Source organism: Pseudophryne corroboree, chromosome 1 (genome assembly GCF_028390025.1).
Source record: "Pseudophryne corroboree isolate aPseCor3 chromosome 1, aPseCor3.hap2, whole genome shotgun sequence".
NCBI lineage: Eukaryota > Metazoa > Chordata > Amphibia > Anura > Myobatrachidae > Pseudophryne > Pseudophryne corroboree.
This window is the reverse complement of record NC_086444.1, coordinates 1053995739-1054021325: the sequence shown is the minus strand read 5'-3', so window position 1 is coordinate 1054021325 and position 25587 is coordinate 1053995739. Positions and strand designations below refer to the sequence as shown.

The 25587-nt window shown below is 47.4% G+C and overlaps 1 protein-coding gene across 1 annotated transcript in view; it reads right to left on the bottom strand.

Moving 5' to 3' along the window:
* Positions 1-25587, bottom strand: part of DLC1 (DLC1 Rho GTPase activating protein) — an 856713-nt gene that overhangs the window by 507693 nt on the left and 323433 nt on the right. The window contains exon 4 of the mRNA XM_063920868.1: positions 22336-22473. Within this exon, the coding sequence (XP_063776938.1) occupies positions 22336-22473 (138 nt within the window). The remainder of the gene's footprint in view (positions 1-22335; positions 22474-25587) is intronic.

The following is a 25587-nucleotide window of genomic DNA, read 5'->3' as shown; positions in this document are numbered from 1 at the left end:
TTGATCGAGTTTCAAACCGGTTAAAAATTTTCAAGTAATCAAACTTGTGTACGATCAAATTGGCCAACAAGCTTTGCACATTTATGGCTTGTGAGTTTCTCCATGTTGCATTTTTCTACCTGTGAAATCATGGCTCTTATAGGAGTCTGTCTGATATCAGGTGTCTGAAATAATGTTGTGTTAGAAAGCAATGATCTGACACGGTCCTTTCTCTCTGACTGACAGTTCCCAGCCCATTCCTTGTGGTTACTCCTCCTTTGAGGTCAGGTAGAGGATATATTAAGGTAATGTAGTAACTGTTCCACCAGTCATGGAAAATTGGTCAATAGAAATATATATATATATATATATATATATATATATAGACAAGTAGGTAGTAAGCCGCACACACCCTCAGCACAATGTGGTGTGCAAGGTCTGTATAATATAGAAATAAATATATATCTTTTTTAAAGTTGCAATTACCGATGCTCATTGTTTAGAAAGGGGAAGAAAGGGTGATGGTGGATCTTGGCACCAGGATGACGTTGAGTGGTGCCAGTGGGGGTAAAAAGAATCTTCAGATCAATGTCTGAGTAATCCAATGAGCCCTTAGATAGCCCCACAACAACCCCAAGGCACTCAGAAAGGAAGTTGTGTGTGTTCATTCATTGTCTGAGAGACCCATGTATCAAACCTTCCAAGTAGAGCAGTTGCCCATAGCTAACAGTCAAATACTAGCTATCATTTTATGTAATGTACTACACAAATAAGGACTGGGAGCTGATTGGTTACTATGGACAACTTCTCCACTTTCCTTGTTAGACGGTTTGATACTTGTCCTGTCTGAGTGAGAAGCCTAGCAGCATAGGGCCTAATTCAGACCTGATCGCTAGGGTGCATTTTTTGCATCCCGGTGATCAGGTAGTCGCCGCCTACAGGGGGAGGGGGTAGTCGCTGTGCAGGGGTGCGATCGCATGTGCAGATAGCTGCGCAAACAGAAGTTTGTGCAGTCTCTGCACAGACCAGGATTTACTCTTCCAGTGTGATCATCCAGCCTGGAGCTGACATCAGGAACCCTCCCTTCCAACGGCTGGACATGCCTGCGTTTTTCCGGACACTCCCTGGAGACGGTCAGGTAACACCCACAAACGGTCTCTGCCTGTCAATCTTCTTGCGATCGCCAGTGCGATCACTTTCTTCGTTAATCCCATCGCTGTCCGGCGATCCCCGTCGCCAGTGGGTGATGCGCCTGCGCATTGTGGAGCATACGCATGCGCAGTTCTGACCTGATCGCAGCACTGCAAAAGCTGTAGTGTGCGATCAGGTCTGAATGACCCCCATAGAGTGCATGTATAGAGCACTTAGCAGAGTGTCAGCAGTAGAGGAGCATGTCACAACTAATGGTAGGTTTTCAAGGAGGGTAATGATAGACCTAAGGACTGGGCAATGACAGAAATGTGGAAGGTGCTATGGCAGACATACAGAATAGAGGAGATAATGAGAGTGCTATAGACTGCAATAGACAAATGTCTGTTGTATAATGCTCATTCCATCAATAATTTTAAGGATTTATCTTGCCATTAATTTCACTTAAATTTGTCATGTTTATAGGTCACTGTAAATAGATAGCACAAATAAATTAACATTTCCATGTTTTTATGTAATTGCTTATTGCTGCACTTCTGTTTTAGAGTTTAGTTCTGCAAATATTAAAATTTTTGATCCTGCGTAGTTAACACAGGATTTAGGACTAAAGTAAATATGAACTTTGACCTTCACCCTTGTAAGCCAACCAGTTTCATAGGGTCAGTCATCCTTCACGGCTTTGTGTGCCCCACCAGTGGAAATTCCTTAAAATATGCTCTGAGGTCAGGTCAATAGAATTACTGTTGACAAGGGGCAGTAGTAGCTTAATCAGTATGGCATTGAATGGCACAGGCCTCTTTTGCATGTTAAAAGTAATGAAATTGGCTAAATAATTGAAGAAGGAACAGAGTAAACTACTACAGGTTGAGTCTCCCTTATCCAAAATGCTTGGGACCAGAGGTATTTTGGATATGGGATTTTTCCGTATTTTGGAATAATTGCATACCATAATGAGATATCATGGTGATGGGACCTAAATCTAAGCACAGAATGCATTTATGTTTCATATACACCTTATACACACAGCCTGAAGGTCATTTTAGCCAATATTTTTTATAACTTTGTGCATTAAACAAAGTTTGTGTACATTGAGCCATCAAAAAACAAAGGTTTCACTATCTCACTCTCAGTCAAAAAATTCCGTATTTCGGAATATCCCGTATTTCGGAATATTTGGATATGGGATACTCAACCTGTATATGAATATGATACAAGAGAAATAAATGTACTGGGGAAGAGTTACTGAAAAATAAGTAGGTCTGCTGGGGACTTATTTAATTTGAATCTACTGGTGATAGGTACAGATGGGTAGGGGACAATAGATTTTTTTTCTTTTTCATAATTTACCCAGTGTTCATTCTAGCACCCTGCACCTATCACAACCTGTACAGCTCCTTTTTCCTGCCTGGGGTGTCGTTCTTTGCTCTTGTGCTTCTAGTACACTCTGATCTGTATCTCAGTGCTGAGATAAAGACCACAGTGTGCTAGAAGCACTAGATCAGAGAGCGACACAGCTAATTGGATTGGGCTGTGTGTTCATTTAGCTGTGGGGTAAGTCCTGCACATTTTTTAATCTCTCCCTGTATGTCACATGTACAAAATGGCACCCAGAGTGGTGGCAGAAAGCCTGCTATTGCCACTGGGTTTATTTACATTCCAGGATTATTTGCTCACAATGGTTTTCATTTTTCTGAATTGTCAGTACACACTAGTTTAGTATACAGTGTGAATGCACTGTTATATTACCGTATATACTCGAGTATAAGCCGACTTTTTCAGCACTTTTTTTTGTGCTGAAAAAGCCACCTCGGCTTATACTCGAGTCCGTGGCAGTGCAGTGTGACAGGCAGAGCAGTTTGAAGGAGGGACACGGAGCGCACAGCGCGCGCCTCTCCTCTGTCCCTCCTGCATCTCCGGCGGCAGCGGCGGGTCTATTAAAGGAAGTACCCGTTCGTGACCTCTGATCACGAACCGGCACTTCCTTTAATAGACCCGCCGCGGCCGCCAGAGATGCAGGAGGGACACAGGAGAGCTGCGCGCTGTGCGCTCCGTGTCCCTCCTTCAGAAGACAGCGCGGGATCGACGGAGGGGTAAGTAACAGGCACTGGGGGAGCATATTTGGCACTTGGGGAGGGGGCATATGTGGCAGCATGAGGGGCATATGTGGCAGCATGAGGGGCATATCTGGCAGCATGAGGGCATATCTGGCACATCTGGCACTGTGGGGCATATGTGGCAGCATGAGGGGCATATCTGGCAGCATGAGGGCATATCTGGCACTGTGGGGCATATGTGGCAGCATGAGGGGCATATCTGGCAGCACGAGGGCATATCAGGCAGCATGAGGGCATATCTGGCAGCATGAGGGCATATCTGGCACATCTGGCACTGTGGGGCATATGTGGCAGCATGAGGGGCATATCTGGCAGCATGAGGGCATATCTGGCAGCATGAGGGCATATCTGGCACATCTGGCACTGTGGGGCATATGTGGCAGCATGAGGGGCATATCTGGCAGCATGAGGGCATATCTGGCACTGTGGGGCATATGTGGCAGCATGAGGGGCATATCTGGCAGCACGAGGGCATATCAGGCAGCATGAGGGCATATCTGGCAGCATGAGGGCATATCTGGCACATCTGGCACTGTGGGGCATATGTGGCAGCATGAGGGGCATATCCTGCAGCATGAGGGCATATCTGGCACTGTGGGGCATATGTGGCAGCATGAGGGGCATATCTGGCAGCACGAGGGCATATCAGGCAGCATGAGGGCATATCTGGCACATCTGGCACTGTGGGACATATTTGGCAGCATGAGGGCATATCTGGTACATCTGGCACTGTTGGGCATATTTGGCAGCATGAGGGCATATCTGGCACATCAGGCACTGTGGGGCATATCTGGCAGTATGAGGACATATCTGGCACTGTGGGGGCATATCTGGCAGTATGAGGGCATATCTGGCACTGTGGGGGCATATCTGGCAGTATGAGGGCATATCTGGCAGTATGAGGGCTGTGTACGGCTAGAGCTGCATTTCCCACCCTAGGCTTATACTCGAGTCAATAAGTTTTCCCAGGTTTTTGTGGTAGAATTAGGTGCCTCGGCTTATATTCGGGTCGACTTATAGTTACTCGAGTATATACGGTACATACCTTAACACAGTGTATTCCAACTCCAGTCCTTAGGGACCTTTAACTTTGCATATTTTCCAGATCTCCTAGCTCAGTGTTTCCCAACCACGGTCCTCAAGGCACTCTAACAGTCCTGGTTTTAGTGATCTCCGGGCTTGAACATAGGTGACTTAATTAGTCACCTCAGTTATTTTGATTTAACCATCTATGCTGAAGCCTGGATATCACTAAAACCTGCACTGTTGGTGTGCCTTGAGGACCGCGGTTGGGAATGCCTGTCCTAGCTGGTGCACAGGTGTAGTCATCATTGGCTGACACATTTTAAAAGATCTACAGGTGGAGCTAATTATTCCAGTTGGGATACTGAGGAGAACTGTAAAACATGCAGCATTGAGGGCTCCTGAGGACTGGAGTTGGGAAAAACTGACTTAACATATATCTACTGATTTTCATCATTGCAGAGGTTGCAGGACAAGTATAACACAAACACTTATTAATATAGAGTTGTCCATTATTAGTGTATATGGAAAGACAGTTAATGTTGTTATGGCTATCATCAGGGACACCCACTTTTTGTAACAGTAATCAGTTCCAGCCATTTTATGCACCGCTTATAAAGTCGGTAGGAGCCTGAGGTATAGTAATTTAGGAATGAGGAGGGTAGACAAGTTCCCAATTGCCGCTCTTATACTCTGACTGTGAGTGAGTGAGGAAGAAATGAATGGAGCAATTCATGCAGCATGTCTGTTCAAGCCTATTTCTTTATCAGAAGCAAGAAGAGAAGGGAGGCGACGTGCCAATATGTGCTAGGGCACACAAACACCTAACCATCAATCAAAACATGACTAGCATGGCCAGTTCTAGCAGCTGAATTCTGGGCAGTGAGTTTTCACAGAGAAAACGGAAATAAAGGGAGCAGAACATAGATATAGGGCCTATTTTTTACGCTGATGGTTTCTAACAATAATGTGTAAATATATAATACCATTGTTTCTATTCAACACAGATACCAAACTAACAGAGCACTTCAATATTACCCCACTGCGGGGACAGCTGCTCCAAACAGCAGCGGCCCCAATGCGCCGTTTCACTAAATCTTACTTTCTTTATAAGGCGTCTATTCATTTATTGTGCTTGACATTAACTATAAACTTTAAGATAGCTTATCAACTAAAAATAAAGACACGGACACAACTGCGTTGGATTAAATGGTCATTGAATTTATTAATTGGAATGACCTCACTCGTAGTGGGTGGCCAGGAAGACGCTACCACTAACCAGCTCTAGTCACGATCTTACAAAATGGCGACAACTAAACGCCCCAACTGTCATGGGTGCGACTGAAACGCCCCATCTATATATATCAGCATAACCTGTGTTGCGAAGGTCTCACCACCCCTTCCTATAGCAGAGTGAGGACGCTCCCCAAGGAAGCGCCCCTCGCCCCCCCACAAGAGCAGGACACACTCGCCGTCCTTCAAAAGGGGTAAGTGCCCCACAACACCACTTATGCTACAAGTGACCGCTGGCCAGTAGCGCCTTCCTGCCACTGCCAGTTTCAGAGAAACGCAGCCCGCTAACCCAATACGAAATTAAATCCAACCAAACAAGAACAAAATACCTATCAAAACAACTCCTATCCCTACCTACAAAGATAACAAACTAATCCAGACAAGAAAACAGCGCCCTCAGAAAAACTCCAATCCCAAAATGGGAGAGATGCACACCGTCCTTCCTAAAATAAAAGGGGCTCTGGAGCACCAATAGCGGATGTCTAACAGCCAAACCACCAGCAACCAACACAAACTTCGACACAGCAAAGTTAATCTTCTTCCTAGCCCTGTCAAGCGCTGTGACGTTCTGGGATTCCCTCCAGACAAACATAGGAATAATGTCAGACCAAACCAAGCGTACACCAGGCCAAAGCAAGCTAAGTTCCCCCAAATCCGCCTGAATCCGAAGGATAAGATCTATACCTTTAAGGTGACCTACATCGTTACCGCCCAGGTGCAGCAGCAACCATTGGGGACGCCCCCAACGCTGCTCCTGCTGAAACAACAGATCCAAGAGTCCAGACCATCTGAGACCTCTCACACCTAACCATCGCACTCTGCGACCACCTAACATCTCAGACGACCTATCAGCAAGGGGATGACGCTCGGCCCAAAACACCTAAGAATGGCCAACTACCCAAATCTGTTCGGTGGAATCAGTGGACACTGTAAAAGAAAAAGTAACCTAGCTGTCAGGCAGTGCACATAAAATGGGTAATTAGAACCGTTAGACCGAACCGAACAGTTAGTAACCTAAAACCCAAGTGAAGGAGAAAACTTAAAAACCTCCCGTGGACCTGGAGTGTCAGCCAATTGTAATTAGGCCCCCTCGGAGGAAAATTTTTAAAAATTCCTTCACACCTCCAATTGTGGAACGCTAACCATTCCAAAATTGGCAGGTAAACAACGTTTTTGGGTTAGCGCAAGTAGCGCAACATTAAACCTTATCCAATCTAATATAAGACTTAAACGCAGCTGACTTCCAACGTCCCATTTCCTGAATGGCTGACGGTGGAAGTCCGTGTGCCGCAGCGCAAGTTGCCGCACCGATGCGGAAGGAATGCGTCCCATATTCAGCGCTATTAAGCCCCAGGGCGACCAAACAGCGCTTCAATACAGCGGCAAACTGAAACCGAGTGAGAGGCAATGCATCAGTAGTACTTGAGCACCACATTTAGGCCGTAAAGGCAAATAAATTTTTGCGAGCAGTACAGGGCATAATTCGTCATCCTCCTGAGCCTTCAAAGTCACCCAGCGTCCTCGACCCAGCTGGTCGGTCTTGGAACGGGGTAACCTACACATGACAACACCTTCCTTGAGCACCAGGTCCCTGAAAAGCATGCCTGTATCAGTGGACCGTTTATTAGCGGCCACCAGCTCGCCAACTCGAAAGGCCCCAAAAAACGCAAAGGAAAAGGCTGCACGGAAAAGGGACGCCTCAAACGCAGAATCAGTCACCGCCGGCAGAATCGCCATGAGCTCGCGCAACAACTGCGTGTCAATAGGTCTGCGCGTATCCGGCTGGGACGGACTTAACCTTGCCCAACCCCTGAGCGCCTTGGATAAAGTAAAAGACCTGGTGGGGTCTGTCCCCTGCTGCAACCGAGCATGGAACGAAATCCCCACCAACGCCGCGCACATGGACGCCTTGGACCTACCACTCTGGTAACACTCCCAAACAAAGGCCAACAAAACATCCTCCTCTGACTTACCCCCGGCCCCACACCTAAGCTGATGCGCCTGCCTCTCACGCCAAGCCGCAGCGTATGCCCGACGGGACGAAGGGGCCAATGAGTTCAGCGCCAAGCCAGCTACGCCAGTTCTATAATCTGCCAGACAGAAGTTGGACATGTCAATCCTAGGGCCTCTGCCCCGGGGGCCAACCTGCGTAACCTGGCAAAATCGAAATGCGACAGCGCATCTGCGATGCCATTCTCGACCCCAGGCACATGCTTCGCCGTGAAATTGATGTTAAAGCGGAGACATTGTAACACCAAAAATCTCAACAGCCGCAAAGCCTGCGGCGATGATGCACGTTGATTGTTCACCGCCTGCACCACCCCCAAATTGTCGCACCAAAAGACAATCGTCCGGTTCGCCAACTTAGAGGCCCACAACTCCACTGCCACAACTATCGGAAACAGTTCCAATAAAAGTAGGTTAGCAGTAAAACCACGAGATACCCAAGACCGGGGCCAGGCCGAAACACACCACTCGCCTTGGAAAAAAGCACCAAAACCCGTAGAACCTGCAGCATCTGTAAACAGCTCCAGGGAAGAATTATCAACGGGCCGGAGAGGCCACAACAATTCTGAATGAAAAGTTACCAAAAAGGTCGACCAAGTTCTAAGGTCATCCTTAATTTCCCGGGACAGACGAATGGTGTGATGTGGCCCAGTCACTCCAGCCGTGGCCCTCTCAAGCTTGCGGCAAAAAACCCTCCCCATAGGAATGACCCGGCAAGCAAAATTAAAGGAGCCTAAAAGGGACTGCACCTGACGAAATCTAACTCTACGCTTACTCAAGCAGTCCCCGATCTGTCCTAAAAGCTTCCTCACCTTGTCGGACGGAATGCGACAACAACCTGCGCTAGTGTCAACCTTGATGCCCAGGTAAGAAAGGCAACACGTGGGTCCCTCTGTCTTATCGTGGGCAACAGGCACTCCCAGAACCCTGAACAAGGCGGATGCCAAAAAAAGGAGCTCCTGGCAAATGTTGCTGCCTCCTGGGCGTACAAAAAGAAAGTCATCGAGATAGTGGGCAATGCCAATGTGCCCAGTTCCAGCAGAAATGCACCAATGCAGGAACGAGCTAAATTTCTCGAAGTAGGCGCAAGAGACAGAACAACCCATCGGCAAACATTTGTCAACATAAAAGAAACCGCCAAACCGAAAACCCATGAACCTGAAAGAGTCGGGGTGAAGGGGAAGAAGGCGAAAAGCGGATTCAACATCTAACTTGGCCAACAGTGCTGCGGGCCCAAAACCCCGGATCAACTCCAGGGCCTCATCAAACAACTGATACCTGACTGTGCAAAACTCCTAAGGAATGGCGTCGTTAACGGAGCCCCCATGCGGGTAGGACAAATGCTGGATCAAGCGGAATTTACCCAGCGCCTTCTTGGGAACCACCCCCAAGGGAGATACGCATAACCCAGGCAAAGGCTCACATGTGAAAGGGGCGCACATGCAACCTAACTTCACCTCCGCCTCCACCTTCTGCCTGACCACATGAGGGAACTCCGTCGCCGACTTCAAATTCCTGTGAAACACAACATAAACTGATTCCGAAATGGGCAAACAAAAACCGCAACTAAACCCGGCTAACAAGAACTCAGCATCTGCCGTCCTGGGGTAACGGTGCAACCATTTAGCCAACTCAGGTACAACTATGGGTGAGGGTGCCTTACTTCGCACTGCCGCCAGCAGCACCCTGGTCGGCCTGCTTAACCCCGCCTCCGGACTTACAATCCTTGGCAGGGTGATTGGCTCCACAGACGCTGCAGGAGTGACGAAAACGACAGCCCACACCCCTAGTGCATTTAGAGTCGTTAAATGCAAAACACTTGCCCTTTGCCGCCGTACCAGGGACATTCTTACCCCCCGAAAACTTCCTCTTGGTCTGCCCCTCAACTGCACTGCTCCCTTGGTTGGAAACCATCCATCCAAACCTCGACATCCTTAAAGACCAAAGGTAACGTCGGATTGCCATCCTGATTCTTACGGAATTTTTCATCATAATCCCTTCAAACGGAATCTTTGTACTTTAAGAACATCTCATTAATCAAAAACATGTATTTCACCACATTAAGATGTTCGGCAGGGCGAATTTTTAGGTAAACGGCAGAAAAGACCAAGAAACCTCTCAACCAATGATGAAAGCTCCGGAAAGCGTTTTCACCGATACCCCCCGCCTTCTTAGCCTTATCGAAATCCTTCCTCATGTCGTCCGTGAGGGTGAAAAGGTCGACAAATTTCCCTTTAACTATTTTCTTCTTCATCCTCTTCCGTAAGCCCCGAGTAACAGCCGTGTTGGTGCAACACACCATCTCCGAAAACAACGGCGGCTCATCAGGAGCTGCCGCCTTTTTCGGCACCTTGTCTTTGCCTACCACCTTGGCGACCTCGCGCGCAACTAATTTTGCGAGCTTGCGCGGGTGTTTGGGGGAATCAGACCCCTCGCTGCTAGCAGAGGATTCAGATGAAGATACAACAGATGAATCAGCCGCAACGTCATGCTCACCAGAACCGGAAGGGCCAGGGACGTCGGCCATCTCAGTCGCCTGCGAGAGACCCGAAACTGAAGAACCGGCATCTGCTGGAGATCCGTCCTGCACCGGAGCAGCCTGAGGGGTTGCAGAGCTGTCTGCACTAACCTCGGGAACAGAAACAAGCGGAATTAAGTTACCCGGCCCCTCAGCCAAACCAAAAGATGAACCGGGGAGGGGGCGCGGTGCTTCCCCGCCCGGGGCCACCAAATGCAATGGTGTACCTGACACAGGCGGTGCCACCTGAGCCGGCGGCGCGTGGGCTTGGGGAAGGTACGGAGGCACCGTAGCTGCTTGGCTAACGCTGGGAAAGCGAACACCTGGGGACCCAAAACCGCCCTGCCAATGATACCCGTAAGGCCCCGGCTGCGCCGGGGGATAAGGTGGTTGACAGTATGGGAACGGATGGAAGGCTGGCGCCGGAAGTGAAGTGGATTGAAACCCTCCCGCAAAAGAAGAAACATTAGGTGGGTGGCCGAAAGCTTGCCCCATCCCGGAGGACCAGACTGACTGGACCACCTGCGGAGTGGAAACTAGTGGAGGGAAACATTGCGAAACTACCGGGGGAAATGGAAATTGCAAGTAAGGTAGGCCCGTACCGCTGGGGGAGGTGAATGCCGGCAAGCCAAGGGTGCTTGTAGCAAAGCTAGCCCCCGCCACGGACCGAAAATCCGTAACGGAATGCTGGCCTGGCAAAGACACAGAGGCTGCTGCGGAGCCTTGTACAGAAAAGGCCCGCAGCACCTCCAAGTGTCCAGCAGATGGCTGCACCTCCCCACCCAGCATGCTACAAGCAGCTTGCTGAGGGCCATGGGATGTGCAGCCAGGCACTAAAATGGCCGCCAGGGGGGGAGCCTGACCTAGGAGGGTCTGACTGAAACTATTCAAATCCTCAAAATGCCCGCTGACCCCCCCGGCCACTGGGGCTCTGTGATGCCCACCAGCAGCCAGGGGTGCGTCAGGGGCCCCAAAAGCACCTGGCGCGGGACCCACGGGGGGCCCACTATGCCCCAGGGTAGCCGTGCCCGCAACCTCCCCTGTGTAAGAAGCCAGCGCGGCTGGGGGTGCCGAATCCCCGCCGCGCATGCCGCCCACAGCAGCGCTGGCGCCCGCCGCCCCATACCCGCTGATCGCGGGAGAGACGCGGCCGGCCGGCGCTGCAGCCCCAGGGACACTCGCGGCCGGGGGTGCCGAATCCCCGGCCTGAGACAGCGACCGTCCAGCGCTGACGGCCGCTGTGCCCGACCCGCTGGCAGCGGGATGCATGGAGCCGCCAGGCACTGCATTGTGCGCAGAGATGGGAGGCGCTGACGGAACGGGCACCGTCACGCCTCCCGCTTTGGAGCTGGGAGCCTGACAAGCGGGGATAGCAGCAGGGCGGCGGAGGCGCACAGCACCCGCACAGCCTTTGGGGACGGGGAGCTGCACGCTTAGGCCTGTGCATAATGGCAGGGTGGGGAGGCACACGGGAGCCGGGCAGTGTAATACAGGGGCAGGGGTGTATCCAGGGGTCCGAGCGCCCCTGGCAAAGTCAGGGGCAGCCCCCCCCCCTCCACACACACATATTTGAAATAAGGGAGGCGTGTCAAAAAAGAAATGTGGCCTTGTGGGGAAGGGAAGGGGCATGGCCACACAATAGTACTTCCAATTCAAATTATGCCTCACAGTATCACATTACACCGCACAGTAGTGTCCATTACTCACATTACAACGCACGGTAGTGTCTCTTATTCATGTTACGCCACACAGTCATACCCCTATAGAAAACACAGTCTATAAAGGGCATATGGGGAATGCAAATAGAAAATGGAGATGTGGACCAGTGCTAATAAATATATTCCTAATTTTATATGGGAAATGCGGTCAAACCACATTTGCCATTAGTATCTCTGATCCTGCCCATAGGCAGACACATATATACTTACATACATAGTCACACACAAAACACATACATATGATATACAGTCCAGTCACACATGCAGTATATACAAATACAGTCACATACATACTGTACATAGTTACACACTTATTCACATACATAGTCACACACTAAAACACACAAATACAGTAGATACTTATACACACACAAACATACATTCATACATACATAGTCACACACATACATAAATTCAATCACAGACACACGTACAGACAGACTATATAGTATCCCCCTCACCCCCCACATTACAGACAGGGTATGCTGACTGCATGTACTTTAGTAGCTCATTGTCCTCTCTCCCTCTCCTCCATGCTGCTGGGCTGCCTGGCAGTGAGTGTAGTGTTGTCCCACCCCCGTGCTTCCACTCCGTCCACGGCCCTAGCCCAATGCAGGGCAGTGTAGTCCTGTGCCTTGACCCCCCCACCTCCCTATAATCCGGCTCTGACTGTACCTGGTGACTGTCTGTCACTGCCGATGCCAGTGTCCAGCGGCACAGCTCCACACTAGTGATCAATCAGACTCAAAGTAAACTACAGCTCCTAGCAGCCATTGGTGCCGGGAGCTCCCAGCAGCCCTTGTTGTAGTTTATGTTGTGTCTGATACTCTGATTACAAGCGATGTGCAGTGTGCTGCTGCCGGACACTGGCGCCGACACTAACAGACAGTCACCAAGTCTAACAGTACCACTTGGTTCTACCCCCTGGCCATGGATGGCACAGCCGGACGGCGCCCCCTCCTTGCCTGGCGCCCCTGGCGAGTGCCATCCTGGCCAATAGGTAGATACACCCCTGTACAGGGGCAATAAAGGCAGCAGGATAGAAAATAAGAATAAGGCTCGGTGAATAGACAGAATAGAAGAAAAGGTGCTAAGGGGAAAAATAGAGAATAAGGCAGAAAACTGAAGGAAAGAAAGAAAGAAAGAGACAGGCAGACAATAATACAGCCTTCACTTATCCTTCCAGCCGACAAGAGAGAGCAAATCTGGAAGTTTCTACCCTTAATGCACTAAACACCTCCCCTACACTCACCGATAGGCTGGCCCTAACCAATTACAACTCACTCAAAACTCTGATCTGCCTAGCAACAATTGACATCTTCAACCAATCACAAAATTGTAAGACTCTTATATAGATATCATGCCCAGCCAGGCACTCTCCTTATCTTACCAGAGGCAAAAGGTTACACTGACAGGTTTCATCTGGCAGTGTTATTATTGCACAGAAGAAATAGAAATAAGATGCCAGTTGGAAAGAGTTGCTGGGTCAAGATATTGTTTCCCTAGGATTGGTGATAAACATATAGGTTAAAGAGCTGACCTAGTAGCTTCAATAAACTATACTGTTGGGTGAACACAGAGTTGAGGGGGCCATTTACAATGTGATGCAATGAGTGCAAATGCTTCATCCTTAGTTATGATTTCAAAATTGAGGTGTGTTAGAGAGTGCAGGAGAAGGTGGGGCCTGGCATGAGCAAATATCTTCTCAGATGGTGTTCATATCTTAATCATACCCCTTTTACAACAAAAACATGGGTCTGACCTGGGCAATTGAGCATGGAGTGTTACAGCAGCTTGAAACCGTGTTCACACTGCAGACTGAATCCGGGTTATTGCTGGGTCTTCTCTCTGCCAGTGCTTAAAGGTGACATCATTCCGTACACACAGTGGGCGACCTGGGTTGGCTCTGGGTTCAACCCTGGTAGCTACCCAGGTTAGGTTCCCAGGTAATGCAACCCAGGTCATTTTGATCTGACCCTTTCCTTCCAAACCTTTACCCAGGTTTCCCTGGCAATAACTCAGCTTATAAATTTGGTGGAAAAGGGGTATTATCTGGGCAGCCATCAGTGGGAAACTGTGGAGACTGGGCTGCCAACAGAAATCCTGGGCCCTGGTACAGTAACTTCCCGGGCCCACCCTTCAGCGGGTGTGGTCACACTCTGTTAGTTGCATGGCTGCACCACTTTGGGGGCATGTCTAGCACACAAGAAGTACCCACTCACAGGAGCATGACATACTGTACCTCTCAGCAGTTGGGACAAAAGTGTACACTATTAGGATGGTGGGACAGTCACCAGGGGCGTAGCCAGAACTTTGTGGGCCCCATAGGAACATTTTGAAGGGGCCCCCATCTCAATGCTTCTAGAGAGACACGTCTCTGCAGTAGCTGTTAATTTAATAGTGCCCTAGTTCATTTTCTGAACCATAGTAGAGCCTTATTTAATGTTATGCCCCATAGTAGTGCCCTAGTATCTTTTATGAATCGTAGTAGTGCTTAAGTTCACCCTATGTCACATTTCAGAGCTGCCAGTACATATTATGCTGCACAGTCTCCTCAATTCACATGATGATATATAGTGCTCCCCGTTCATATTGTGCCTCATTACAGTGCCCCGGTTCATATTATATAACATGAAAATGCCCTCCAGTTCATTTTATACCACACTACAATGAGCAGGTTCAGGGGCATACCTAGATATATTGCAGACCCCAAGGAAAAAGTTTGAAAGGACCCCTACGTACCACCCAACAGCAAAAAATGTATATAACACATGTAACTTTGACAGGGTAGGTGGGCCCCTCTCAGCTCTGGGCCCCATAGCAGCAGCACTGCCTACACCTATGGTAGCTACGCCCTTGACAGTCACATAAAAGCTGCATTGGTTGCAGAGTGCATTCCCTGAAAGTTCGGAACACCAACATTTTGTGAAAGTGGATTCTCCATTGTAATTCTGGGATAGAAGATGCCCTATAGTATGTAAGTGCAATCACTGTGTACACACACACACACACACACACACACACACACACACACACACACACACACACACACACACACACACACACACAAACAAACACACAAACATATAGTATATGCAGAAATGCCACACAACTTTCAGGACTTACTATGATTAAAGTTGAATAAACTGAAATGTTGACCTGTACATTAGTGGTCATCACCAGGATATATTGTTACATTAGTAAGTCCTGAGAGTACCACAGTATTTCTGCTTATACTACCTGTCATCCCACTAAGGGCACACAGCAATCAGCAGCGTGTGCTGGGCTTAGGAGAAGAGCTGTAGCTGCTGCTGCCAGTTAAGGGGGAGAAAGCTTGGGGCCCCCACTGGGTCCTCACTGGGCCCCTTCATCAGATCTGTGCCCGGGTAATTTGTACCCTCTCCCCCCCTCTCTCGCCACCACTGCCCGGGCCCTTGCAGCTATGGGGGCTCACCCCGGCTCCTACTGCCAATAACTGTAGAGCTGCACCAAGCTGTGAATCAACAGAAGACTTCTTAAAACAAGCCATCCCTGTGCATCAGCTACGGTATCTGTGAACAGTTCCTGTAGGTCCGCAATGCTACACCTATATGTAATGTCACAATGTATGACATTACATGATGTGGAGCAGTACGCCAGAATCTTTTTTTGGCGGGGGGCCTGTCTATTTTGTCAGTCCTGCACCCCACAATTTCTGATGGCAGCCCTGGGTATTATTATCATGTATGTCTGATTGATGGGTGAGCTCTGTTTACTGGAAATAAAGCAGAACATATTACTATGGCATTTTAAACTTTAATGACATTAATATTATTTGCTATATAGAAAGTTTCCTAATTGAAATGAGAATTATTTCCTTGTGGTCAGTTTGCGGTTGGACACAACATATACTAAATAACATCTACCGTAGGTCACAGAATGGACCTCTGCTGAGGATCACAAGCACTTGTAGCCACATGTTCCAGCATTCTGCTATTTGCCGCTCACCAGCTGTTTGTCAGGGCATAGATATGTGCTGGCACAGAATCATAGAAGTATAAACCAGAAAACTGCTGGCTGCAAGGGTGTGAGATTGGCTCATACTTAGAAATAGTCATCTCAGCAATATAGCAAGAATTTGGTTAAGTACAATAGTTCAAGATACAGTATATGTTTCTGGTTGAGCTGCCACTCAGGTTTGCTTTAGAGATGAGCGGGTTCGGTTTCTCTGAATCCGAACCCGCCAGAACTTCATGTTTTTTTTCACGGGTCCGAGCGACTCGGATCTTCCCGCCTTGCTCGGTTAACCCGAGCGCGCCCGAACGTCATCAAGACGCTGTCGGATTCTCGCGAGGCTCGGATTCTATCGCGAGACTCGGATTCTATATAAGGAGCCGCGCGTCGCCGCCATTTTCACACGTGCATTGAGATTGATAGGGAGAGGACGTGGCTGGCGTCCTCTCCATTTAGATTATAAGAGACTGAGAGAGATTTACTGGAGCTGACTAGGAGGAGTACTGTTACTGTAGAAGTGTAGAGACTGAGTGGAGAGAGTTTACTAGTGAGGACAGTGCAGTTTACTTTATAATCCGTTCTCTGCCTGAAAAAAGCGATACACAGCACACAGTGACTCAGTCACATACCATATCTGTGTGCACTGCTCAGGCTCAGGCCAGTGTGCTGCATCATCTATTATCTATATTTAATATTATATATATCTGTCTGACTGCTCAGCTCACACAGCTTATAATTGTGGGGGAGACTGGGGAGCACTACTGCAGTGCCAGTTATAGGTTATAGCAGGAGCCAGGAGTACATAATATATTATATAGTGAGTGACCACCAGACACACAGTGCAGTTTATTTAATATATCCGTTCTCTGCCTGAAAAAAGCGATACACACAGTGACTCAGTCAGTCACATACCATATCTGTGTGCACTGCTCAGGCTCAGGCCAGTGTGCTGCATCATCTATTATCTATATATAATATTATATATATCTGTCTGACTGCTCAGCTCACACAGCTTATAATTGTGGGGGAGACTGGGGAGCACTACTGCAGTGCCAGTTATAGGTTATAGCAGGAGCCAGGAGTACATAATATATTATATAGTGAGTGACCACCAGACACACAGTGCAGTTTATTTAATATATCCGTTCTCTGCCTGAAAAAAGCGATACACACAGTGACTCAGTCAGTCACATACCATATCTGTGTGCACTGCTCAGGCTCAGGCCAGTGTGCTGCATCATCTATATATATTATATATCTGTCTGACTGCTCAGCTCACACAGCTTATAATTGTGGGGGAGACTGGGGAGCACTACTGCAGTGCCAGTTATAGGTTATAGCAGGAGCCAGGAGTACATATTATATTAAAATTAAACAGTGCACACTTTTGCTGCAGGAGTGCCACTGCCAGTGTGACTGACCAGTGACCTGACCACACTGACCACCAGTATAGTTAGTAGTATACTTATATTGTGATTGCCTGAAAAAGTTAAACACTCGTCGTGTGACTTCACTTGTGTGTTTTTTTTTTTTTTTTATTCTATAAAAATAAAACTCATTCTGCTGACAGACAGTGTCCAGCAGGTCCGTCATTATATAATATATAATATATACCTGTCCGGCTGCAGTAGTGATATATATATATTTTTTATATCATTTATCATCCAGTCGCAGCAGACACAGTACGGTAGTTCACGGCTGTGGCTACCTCTGTGTCTCTGCACTCGGCAGGCAGTCCGTCCATAATTGTAATACCACCTAACCGTGGATTTTTTTCATTCTTCTTTATACATACATAGTTACATAGACATCTTCTCTTTATCAACCAGTCTATATTAGCTGCAGACACAGTACAGTACGGTAGTTCACGGCTGTGGCTACCTCTGTGTCTGCACTCGGCAGGCAGTCCGTCCATAATTGTATACCACCTAACCGTGGATTTTTTTCAGTCTTCTTTATACATACATAGTTACATAGACATCTTCTCTTTATCAACCAGTCTATATTAGCTGCAGACACAGTACAGTACGGTAGTTCACGGCTGTGGCTACCTCTGTGTCTGCAGTCGGCAGGCAGTCCATAATTGTATACTAGTATCCATCTCCATTGTTTACCTGAGGTGCCTTTTAGTTGTGCCTATTAAAATATGGAGAACAAAAATGTTGAGGTTCCAAAATTAGGGAAAGATCAAGATCCACTTCCACCTCGTGCTGAAGCTGCTGCCACTAGTCATGGCCGAGACGATGAAATGCCAGCAACGTCGTCTGCCAAGGCCGATGCCCAATGTCATAGTACAGAGCATGTCAAATCCAAAACACCAAATATCAGAAAAAAAAGGACTCCAAAACCTAAAATAAAATTGTCGGAGGAGAAGCGTAAACTTGCCAATATGCCATTTACCACACGGAGTGGCAAGGAACGGCTGAGGCCCTGGCCTATGTTCATGGCTAGTGGTTCAGCTTCACATGAGGATGGAAGCACTCAGCCTCTCGCTAGAAAAATGAAAAGACTCAAGCTGGCTAAAGCAGCACAGCAAAGAACTGTGCATTCTTCGAAATCCCAAATCCACAAGGAGAGTCCAATTGTGTCGTTTGCGATGCCTGACCTTCCCAACACTGGACGTGAAGAGCATGCGCCTTCCACCATTTGCACGCCCCCTGCAAGTGCTGGAAGGAGCACCCGCAGTCCAGTTCCTGATAGTCAGATTGAAGATGTCAGTGTTGAAGTACACCAGGATGAGGAGGATATGGGTGTTGCTGGCGCTGGGGAGGAAATTGACCAGGAGGATTCTGATGGTGAGGTGGTTTGTTTAAGTCAGGCACCCGGGGAGACACCTGTTGTCCGTGGGAGGAATATGGCCGTTGACATGCCAGGTGAAAATACCAAAAAAATCAGCTCTTCGGTGTGGAGGTATTTCACCAGAAATGCGGACAACAGGTGTCAAGCCGTGTGTTCCCTTTGTCAAGCTGTAATAAGTAGGGGTAAGGACGTTAACCACCTCGGAACATCCTCCCTTATACGTCACCTGCAGCGCATTCATAATAAGTCAGTGACAAGTTCAAAAACTTTGGGTGACAGCGGAAGCAGTCCACTGACCAGTAAATCCCTTCCTCTTGTAACCAAGCTCACGCAAACCACCCCACCAACTCCCTCAGTGTCAATTTCCTCCTTCCCCAGGAATGCCAATAGTCCTGCAGGCCATGTCACTGGCAATTCTGACGAGTCCTCTCCTGCCTGGGATTCCTCCGATGCATCCTTGCGTGTAACGCCTACTGCTGCTGGCGCTGCTGTTGTTGCCGCTGGGAGTCGATGGTCATCCCAGAGGGGAAGTCGTAAGCCCACTTGTACTACTTCCAGTAAGCAATTGACTGTTCAACAGTCCTTTGCGAGGAAGATGAAATATCACAGCAGTCATCCTACTGCAAAGCGGATAACTGAGGCCTTGACAACTATGTTGGTGTTAGACGTGCGTCCGGTATCCGCCGTTAGTTCACAGGGAACTAGACAATTTATTGAGGCAGTGTGCCCCCGCTACCAAATACCATCTAGGTTCCACTTCTCTAGGCAGGCGATACCGAGAATGTACACGGACGTCAGAAAAAGACTCACCAGTGTCCTAAAAAATGCAGTTGTACCCAATGTCCACTTAACCACGGACATGTGGACAAGTGGAGCAGGGCAGGGTCAGGACTATATGACTGTGACAGCCCACTGGGTAGATGTATGGACTCCCGCCGCAAGAACAGCAGCGGCGGCACCAGTAGCAGCATCTCGCAAACGCCAACTCTTTCCTAGGCAGGCTACGCTTTGTATCACCGCTTTCCAGAATACGCACACAGCTGAAAACCTCTTACGGCAACTGAGGAAGATCATCGCGGAATGGCTTACCCCAATTGGACTCTCCTGTGGATTTGTGGCATCGGACAACGCCAGCAATATTGTGTGTGCATTAAATATGGGCAAATTCCAGCACGTCCCATGTTTTGCACATACCTTGAATTTGGTGGTGCAGAATTTTTTAAAAAACGACAGGGGCATGCAAGAGATGCTGTCGGTGGCCAGAAAAATTGCGGGACACTTTCGGCGTACAGGCACCACGTACAGAAGACTGGAGCACCACCAAAAACTACTGAACCTGCCCTGCCATCATCTGAAGCAAGAAGTGGTAACGAGGTGGAATTCAACCCTCTATATGCTTCAGAGGTTGGAGGAGCAGCAAAAGGCCATTCAAGCCTATACAATTGAGCACGATATAGGAGGTGGAATGCACCTGTCTCAAGTGCAGTGGAGAATGATTTCAACGTTGTGCAAGGTTCTGATGCCCTTTGAACTTGCCACACGTGAAGTCAGTTCAGACACTGCCAGCCTGAGTCAGGTCATTCCCCTCATCAGGCTTTTGCAGAAGAAGCTGGAGGCATTGAAGAAGGAGCTAAAAGGGAGCGATTCCGCTAGGCATGTGGGACTTGTGGATGCAGCCCTTAATTCGCTTAACAAGGATTCACGGGTGGTCAATCTGTTGAAATCAGAGCACTACATTTTGGCCACCGTGCTCGATCCTAGATTTAAAGCCTACCTTGGATCTCTCTTTCCGGCAGACACAGGTCTGCTGGGGTTGAAAGACCTGCTGGTGACAAAATTGTCAAGTCAAGCGGAACGCGACCTGTCAACATCTCCTCCTTCACATTCTCCCGCAACTGGGGGTGCGAGGAAAAGGCTCAGAATTCCGAGCCCACCCGCTGGCGGTGATGCAGGTCAGTCTGGAGCGACTGCTGATGCTGACATCTGGTCCGGACTGAAGGACCTGACAACGATTACGGACATGTCGTCTACTGTCACTGCATATGATTCTCTCAACATTGATAGAATGGTGGAGGATTATATGAGTGACCGCATCCAAGTAGGCACGTCACACAGTCCGTACTTATACTGGCAGGAAAAAGAGGCAATTTGGAGGCCCTTGCACAAACTGGCTTTATTCTACCTAAGTTGCCCTCCCACAAGTGTGTACTCCGAAAGAGTGTTTAGTGCCGCCGCTCACCTTGTCAGCAATCGGCGTACGAGGTTACATCCAGAAAATGTGGAGAAGATGATGTTCATTAAAATGAATTATAATCAATTCCTCCGCGGAGACATTGACCAGCAGCAATTGCCTCCACAAAGTACACAGGGAGCTGAGATGGTGGATTCCAGTGGGGACGAATTGATAATCTGTGAGGAGGGGGATGTACACGGTGATATATCGGAGGGTGAAGATGAGGTGGACATCTTGCCTCTGTAGAGCCAGTTTGTGCAAGGAGAGATTAATTGCTTCTTTTTGGGGGGGGGTCCAAACCAACCCGTCATATCAGTCACAGTCGTGTGGCAGACCCTGTCACTGAAATGATGGGTTGGTTAAAGTGTGCATGTCCTGTTTTGTTTATACAACATAAGGGTGGGTGGGAGGGCCCAAGGACAATTCCATCTTGCACCTCTTTTTTCTTTTCTTTTTCTTTGCATCATGTGCTGATTGGGGAGGGTTTTTTGGAAGGGACATCATGCGTGACACTGCAGTGCCACTCCTAGATGGGCCCGGTGTTTGTGTCGGCCACTAGGGTCGCTAATCTTACTCACACAGTCAGCTACCTCATTGCGCCTCTTTTTTTCTTTGCGTCATGTGCTGTTTGGGGAGGGTTTTTTGGAAGGGCCATCCTGCGTGACACTGCAGTGCCACTCGTAGATGGGCCCGGTGTTTGTGTCGGCCACTAGGGTCGCTAATCTTACTCACACAGCTACCTCATTGCGCCTCTTTTTTTCTTTGCGTCATGTGCTGTTTGGGGAGGGTTTTTTGGAAGGGACATCCTGCGTGACACTGCAGTGCCACTCCTAGATGGGCCCGGTGTTTGTGTCGGCCACTAGGGTCGCTAATCTTACTCACACAGCTACCTCATTGCGCCTCTTTTTTTCTTTGCGTCATGTGCTGTTTGGGGAGGTTTTTTTGGAAGGGCCATCCTGCGTGACACTGCAGTGCCACTCCTAGATGGGCCCGGTGTTTGTGTCGGCCACTAGGGTCGCTAATCTTACTCACACAGCTACCTCATTGCGCCTCTTTTTTTCTTTGCGTCATGTGCTGTTTGGGGAGGGTTTTTTGGAAGGGACATCCTGCGTGACACTGCAGTGCCACTCCTAGATGGGCCCGGTGTTTGTGTCGGCCACTAGGGTCGCTTATCTTACTCACACAGCGACCTCGGTGCAAATTTTAGGACTAAAAATAATATTGTGAGGTGTGAGGTATTCAGAATAGACTGAAAATGAGTGTAAATTATGGTTTTTGAGGTTAATAATACTTTGGGATCAAAATGACCCCCAAATTCTATGATTTAAGCTGTTTTCTAGTGTTTTTTGAAAAAAACACCCGAATCCAAAACACACCCGAATCCGACAAAAATAATTCGGTGAGGTTTTGCCAAAACGCGTTCGAACCCAAAACACGGCCGCGGAACCGAACCCAAAACCAAAACACAAAACCCGAAAAATTTCAGGCGCTCATCTCTAGTTTGCTTACCACAATTTTTGGTTTTGCTCCATTGCAAAATCCCTGAGCTGACGATGCACAATCTGCGATGTCTACCCGAGAGACATTCTTTCTTAGTTGACACAATGGGGAAATATCTTCTGCACTGTCAGAACCAGACTGTGTGACCTGCACAAAACAGAAGATACAGACATTACTTAACTGCTAACAATATGGCTGCAGCAATAGTGTAAGTCTCAGACACAACATATGGGCGTACATATGCTGTTTTACTTATGCTCATCATGTATTTATTATTTCCACCAGAGGGCACAGAAATATGTAATAGTAATTAGCAAATTATCTTATTATCAATTGGTGCACTGTTTATTCTAAAATTATTACACCTCCCAGCCCAAATATAATACAAAGACTTTGTGTATTTGAAACTCTTTTAGTTCTGTTGGAGAAAAACACTACAGATAATTTTTTATTATTATTATTTTTATTATTATTATAATCATACTCAACGGCAGCTGCCGCACTTTCCAATCCCCGGGATAACCAGCCAGCACATATATTACATACCGCATAACGGTGGTCATTTCGAGTTGTTCGCTCACTAGCTGCTTTTAGCAGCATTGCAAACGCTAGGCCGCCGCCCTCTGGGAGTGTATCTTAGCTTAGCAGAATAGAGAACGAAAGATTTGCAGAACTGCTACTAAATAATTCCTTGCAGTTTCTGGGTAGCTCCAGACCTACTCCTAGATTGCGATCACCTCAGTCCGTTTAGTTCCTGGTTTGACGTCACAAACACGCCCTGTGTTCGGCCAGCCACTCCCCCGTTTCTCCAGCCACTCCTGCGTTTTTTCCTGGCACGCCTGCGTTTTTTAGCATACTCCCTGAAAACGGCCAGTTTCCGCCCAGAAACACCCACTTCCTGTCAATCACACTACGATCACTGGAGCGATGAAAAAACGTCGCTCGAGCTTGTGCAAATCTCCAAAGTTTTGTGTTAAATTAGTGAACACATGCGCGCTGCTTACCATGCGCATGCGCATTTTCCACCTAATCGCTCCGTTGCGAAAAACGGCAACGAGCGAACAAATCAGAACGACCACCAACATGTATGTTTATACGTACTTAGCAGGCCCCTTCCCCGCACACTGGGGGTAATTCCAAGTTGATCGCAGCAGGATTTTTGATAGCAATTGGGAAAAACCATGTGCACTGCAGGGGAGGCAAATATAACATCTGCAGAGAGAGTTAGATTTGGGTGTGGTGTGTTCAATCTGCAATCTAATTTGCAGTGTAAAAATAAAGCAGCCAGTATTTACCCTGCACAGAAATAAAATAACCCACCCAAATCTAACTCTTTCTGCACATGTTATATCTGCCTCCCCTGCAGTGCACATGGGGGGTAATTCCAAGTTGATCGCAGCAGGAAATTTTTTAGCAGTTGGGCAAAACCATGTGCACTGCAGGTGTGGCAGATATAACATTTGCAGAGAGAGTTAGATTTGGGTGGGTTATTTTATTTCTGTGCAGGGTAAATACTGGCTGCTTTATTTTTACACTGCAAATTAGATTGCAGATTGAACACACCACACCCAAATCTAACTCTCTCTGCACATGTTATATCTGCCTCCCCTGCAGTGCACATGGTTTTGCCCAGTTGCTATCAAAAATCCTGCTGCGATCAACTTGGAATTACCCCCACTGTGTGGTCGGTGCCTGCAGCTGCCACTCATCATTATTATTATTATTATTATTATTATTACTATTATTATTATTATTATTATTATTATTATTATTTTGACAGATTAGAATACATCAGACAGCTTAGTTTTGTACAGTGGAGCTATAACACTTATGAAGAAATATTACATTGATTATAAGCTGCTCCCATGCTTTTTTGCTTATTCAAAATAGGAATCATACCTGCTAACAATGCATCATTTTCCAGAGACATTCCTGATTTCTGGGGTTAAATTTACTAAGATGGGAGTTCTATTTAAAATAAGATGTTGCCCATAGCAACCAATCAGATTCCAGGTATTATCTTCTAGAAGGTGCTAGATAAATGAGAAGTAGAATTTGATTGGTTGCTACGGGCAACACCCCATTTTAAATAGAACACCCATCTTAGTAAATTTACCCCCTGGTGTCTATAAGAGGTATGGAATCCCCAAATGGGCAGACTTGTGTTCTTTTACTGAGTGATTCTGGATCTGGATTGCAATGTGGCCTATTTTACCTAAATTTCCATTTCTGAATGTTGAGCGGCATGAGAAAAGGTTTCCTATAATTGCACATTTTGGATTTTTTTTTTGCATGGCTCATTTAGGGCATATTTATTAATTATTGGGTTTTAGATCAGATAAATACAATTATTACCCAAAACATTTATATCAGTTGGATAAAAGCAAATCAGATTCTACACTTCTTGTGGAGGATTCTAAATGCAGTTGATTTGTTTTAAGAACAGACAGTATTATCAAAAATGACTGAAGGAAATATTGCTGCATCTTTCTTAGCCTTTCAGATGGCTCCCTCGTGTGGAAAATGTTCTAATTGCAGGTTGATTGATACAACTTATTATATTTGATAGTATTTTGACATTATTATTTGATATTATTTGATTGTCATATTATAAATATCAACATTGTATGCAGCTTTAGCACCATCACTTCATACATGCTTTACAGAGGCTATACACTTAACTTTATGACTTTATCTGTGTAACATCTACGAAAGTTTGGACTACCAACAGGTGAGGAGGCCCAGGTGCAGCCTCCTCCGTTCGGGCCCCCTCCTTTCTGCCGGCAGCGCTGAGAGTCTGAGCACTAGAGTGCTCAGACTCTACTGCGCATGCGTAGATCTCCGGGAAAATGATGTGGCGACCGTTTTCCCAGTGATTTTTGTACTGTGCATGCACAGAACTCCATCAAAATGTCCGCTGCGCCATTTTCACGGAGTTTTAGCACCAACGCAGACATTAGCCTGGGACTCAGGAGGGGTGAGTATTTAGAAAATGGGTGCAGTGTGTGCGGTGGGAGACCCCTCTGGACTCAGGGGCCCATGTGAACCGCAGACACTGCACCCATTATAGTTACGCCAGTGGATGATAGCTCCACAGTAAAAAAGGACAACACTGTCAATAGGTCAACATGTAAATGTTTTAACGTGCTTACGGTCAACAGGTACAAAAGGTCAATGGGTTCAAATGCTTGACATGATAATGGTCAACACACATATGGTTGACACAATTTTTTTTATTTTTCAAACTTTGTCATACTATAC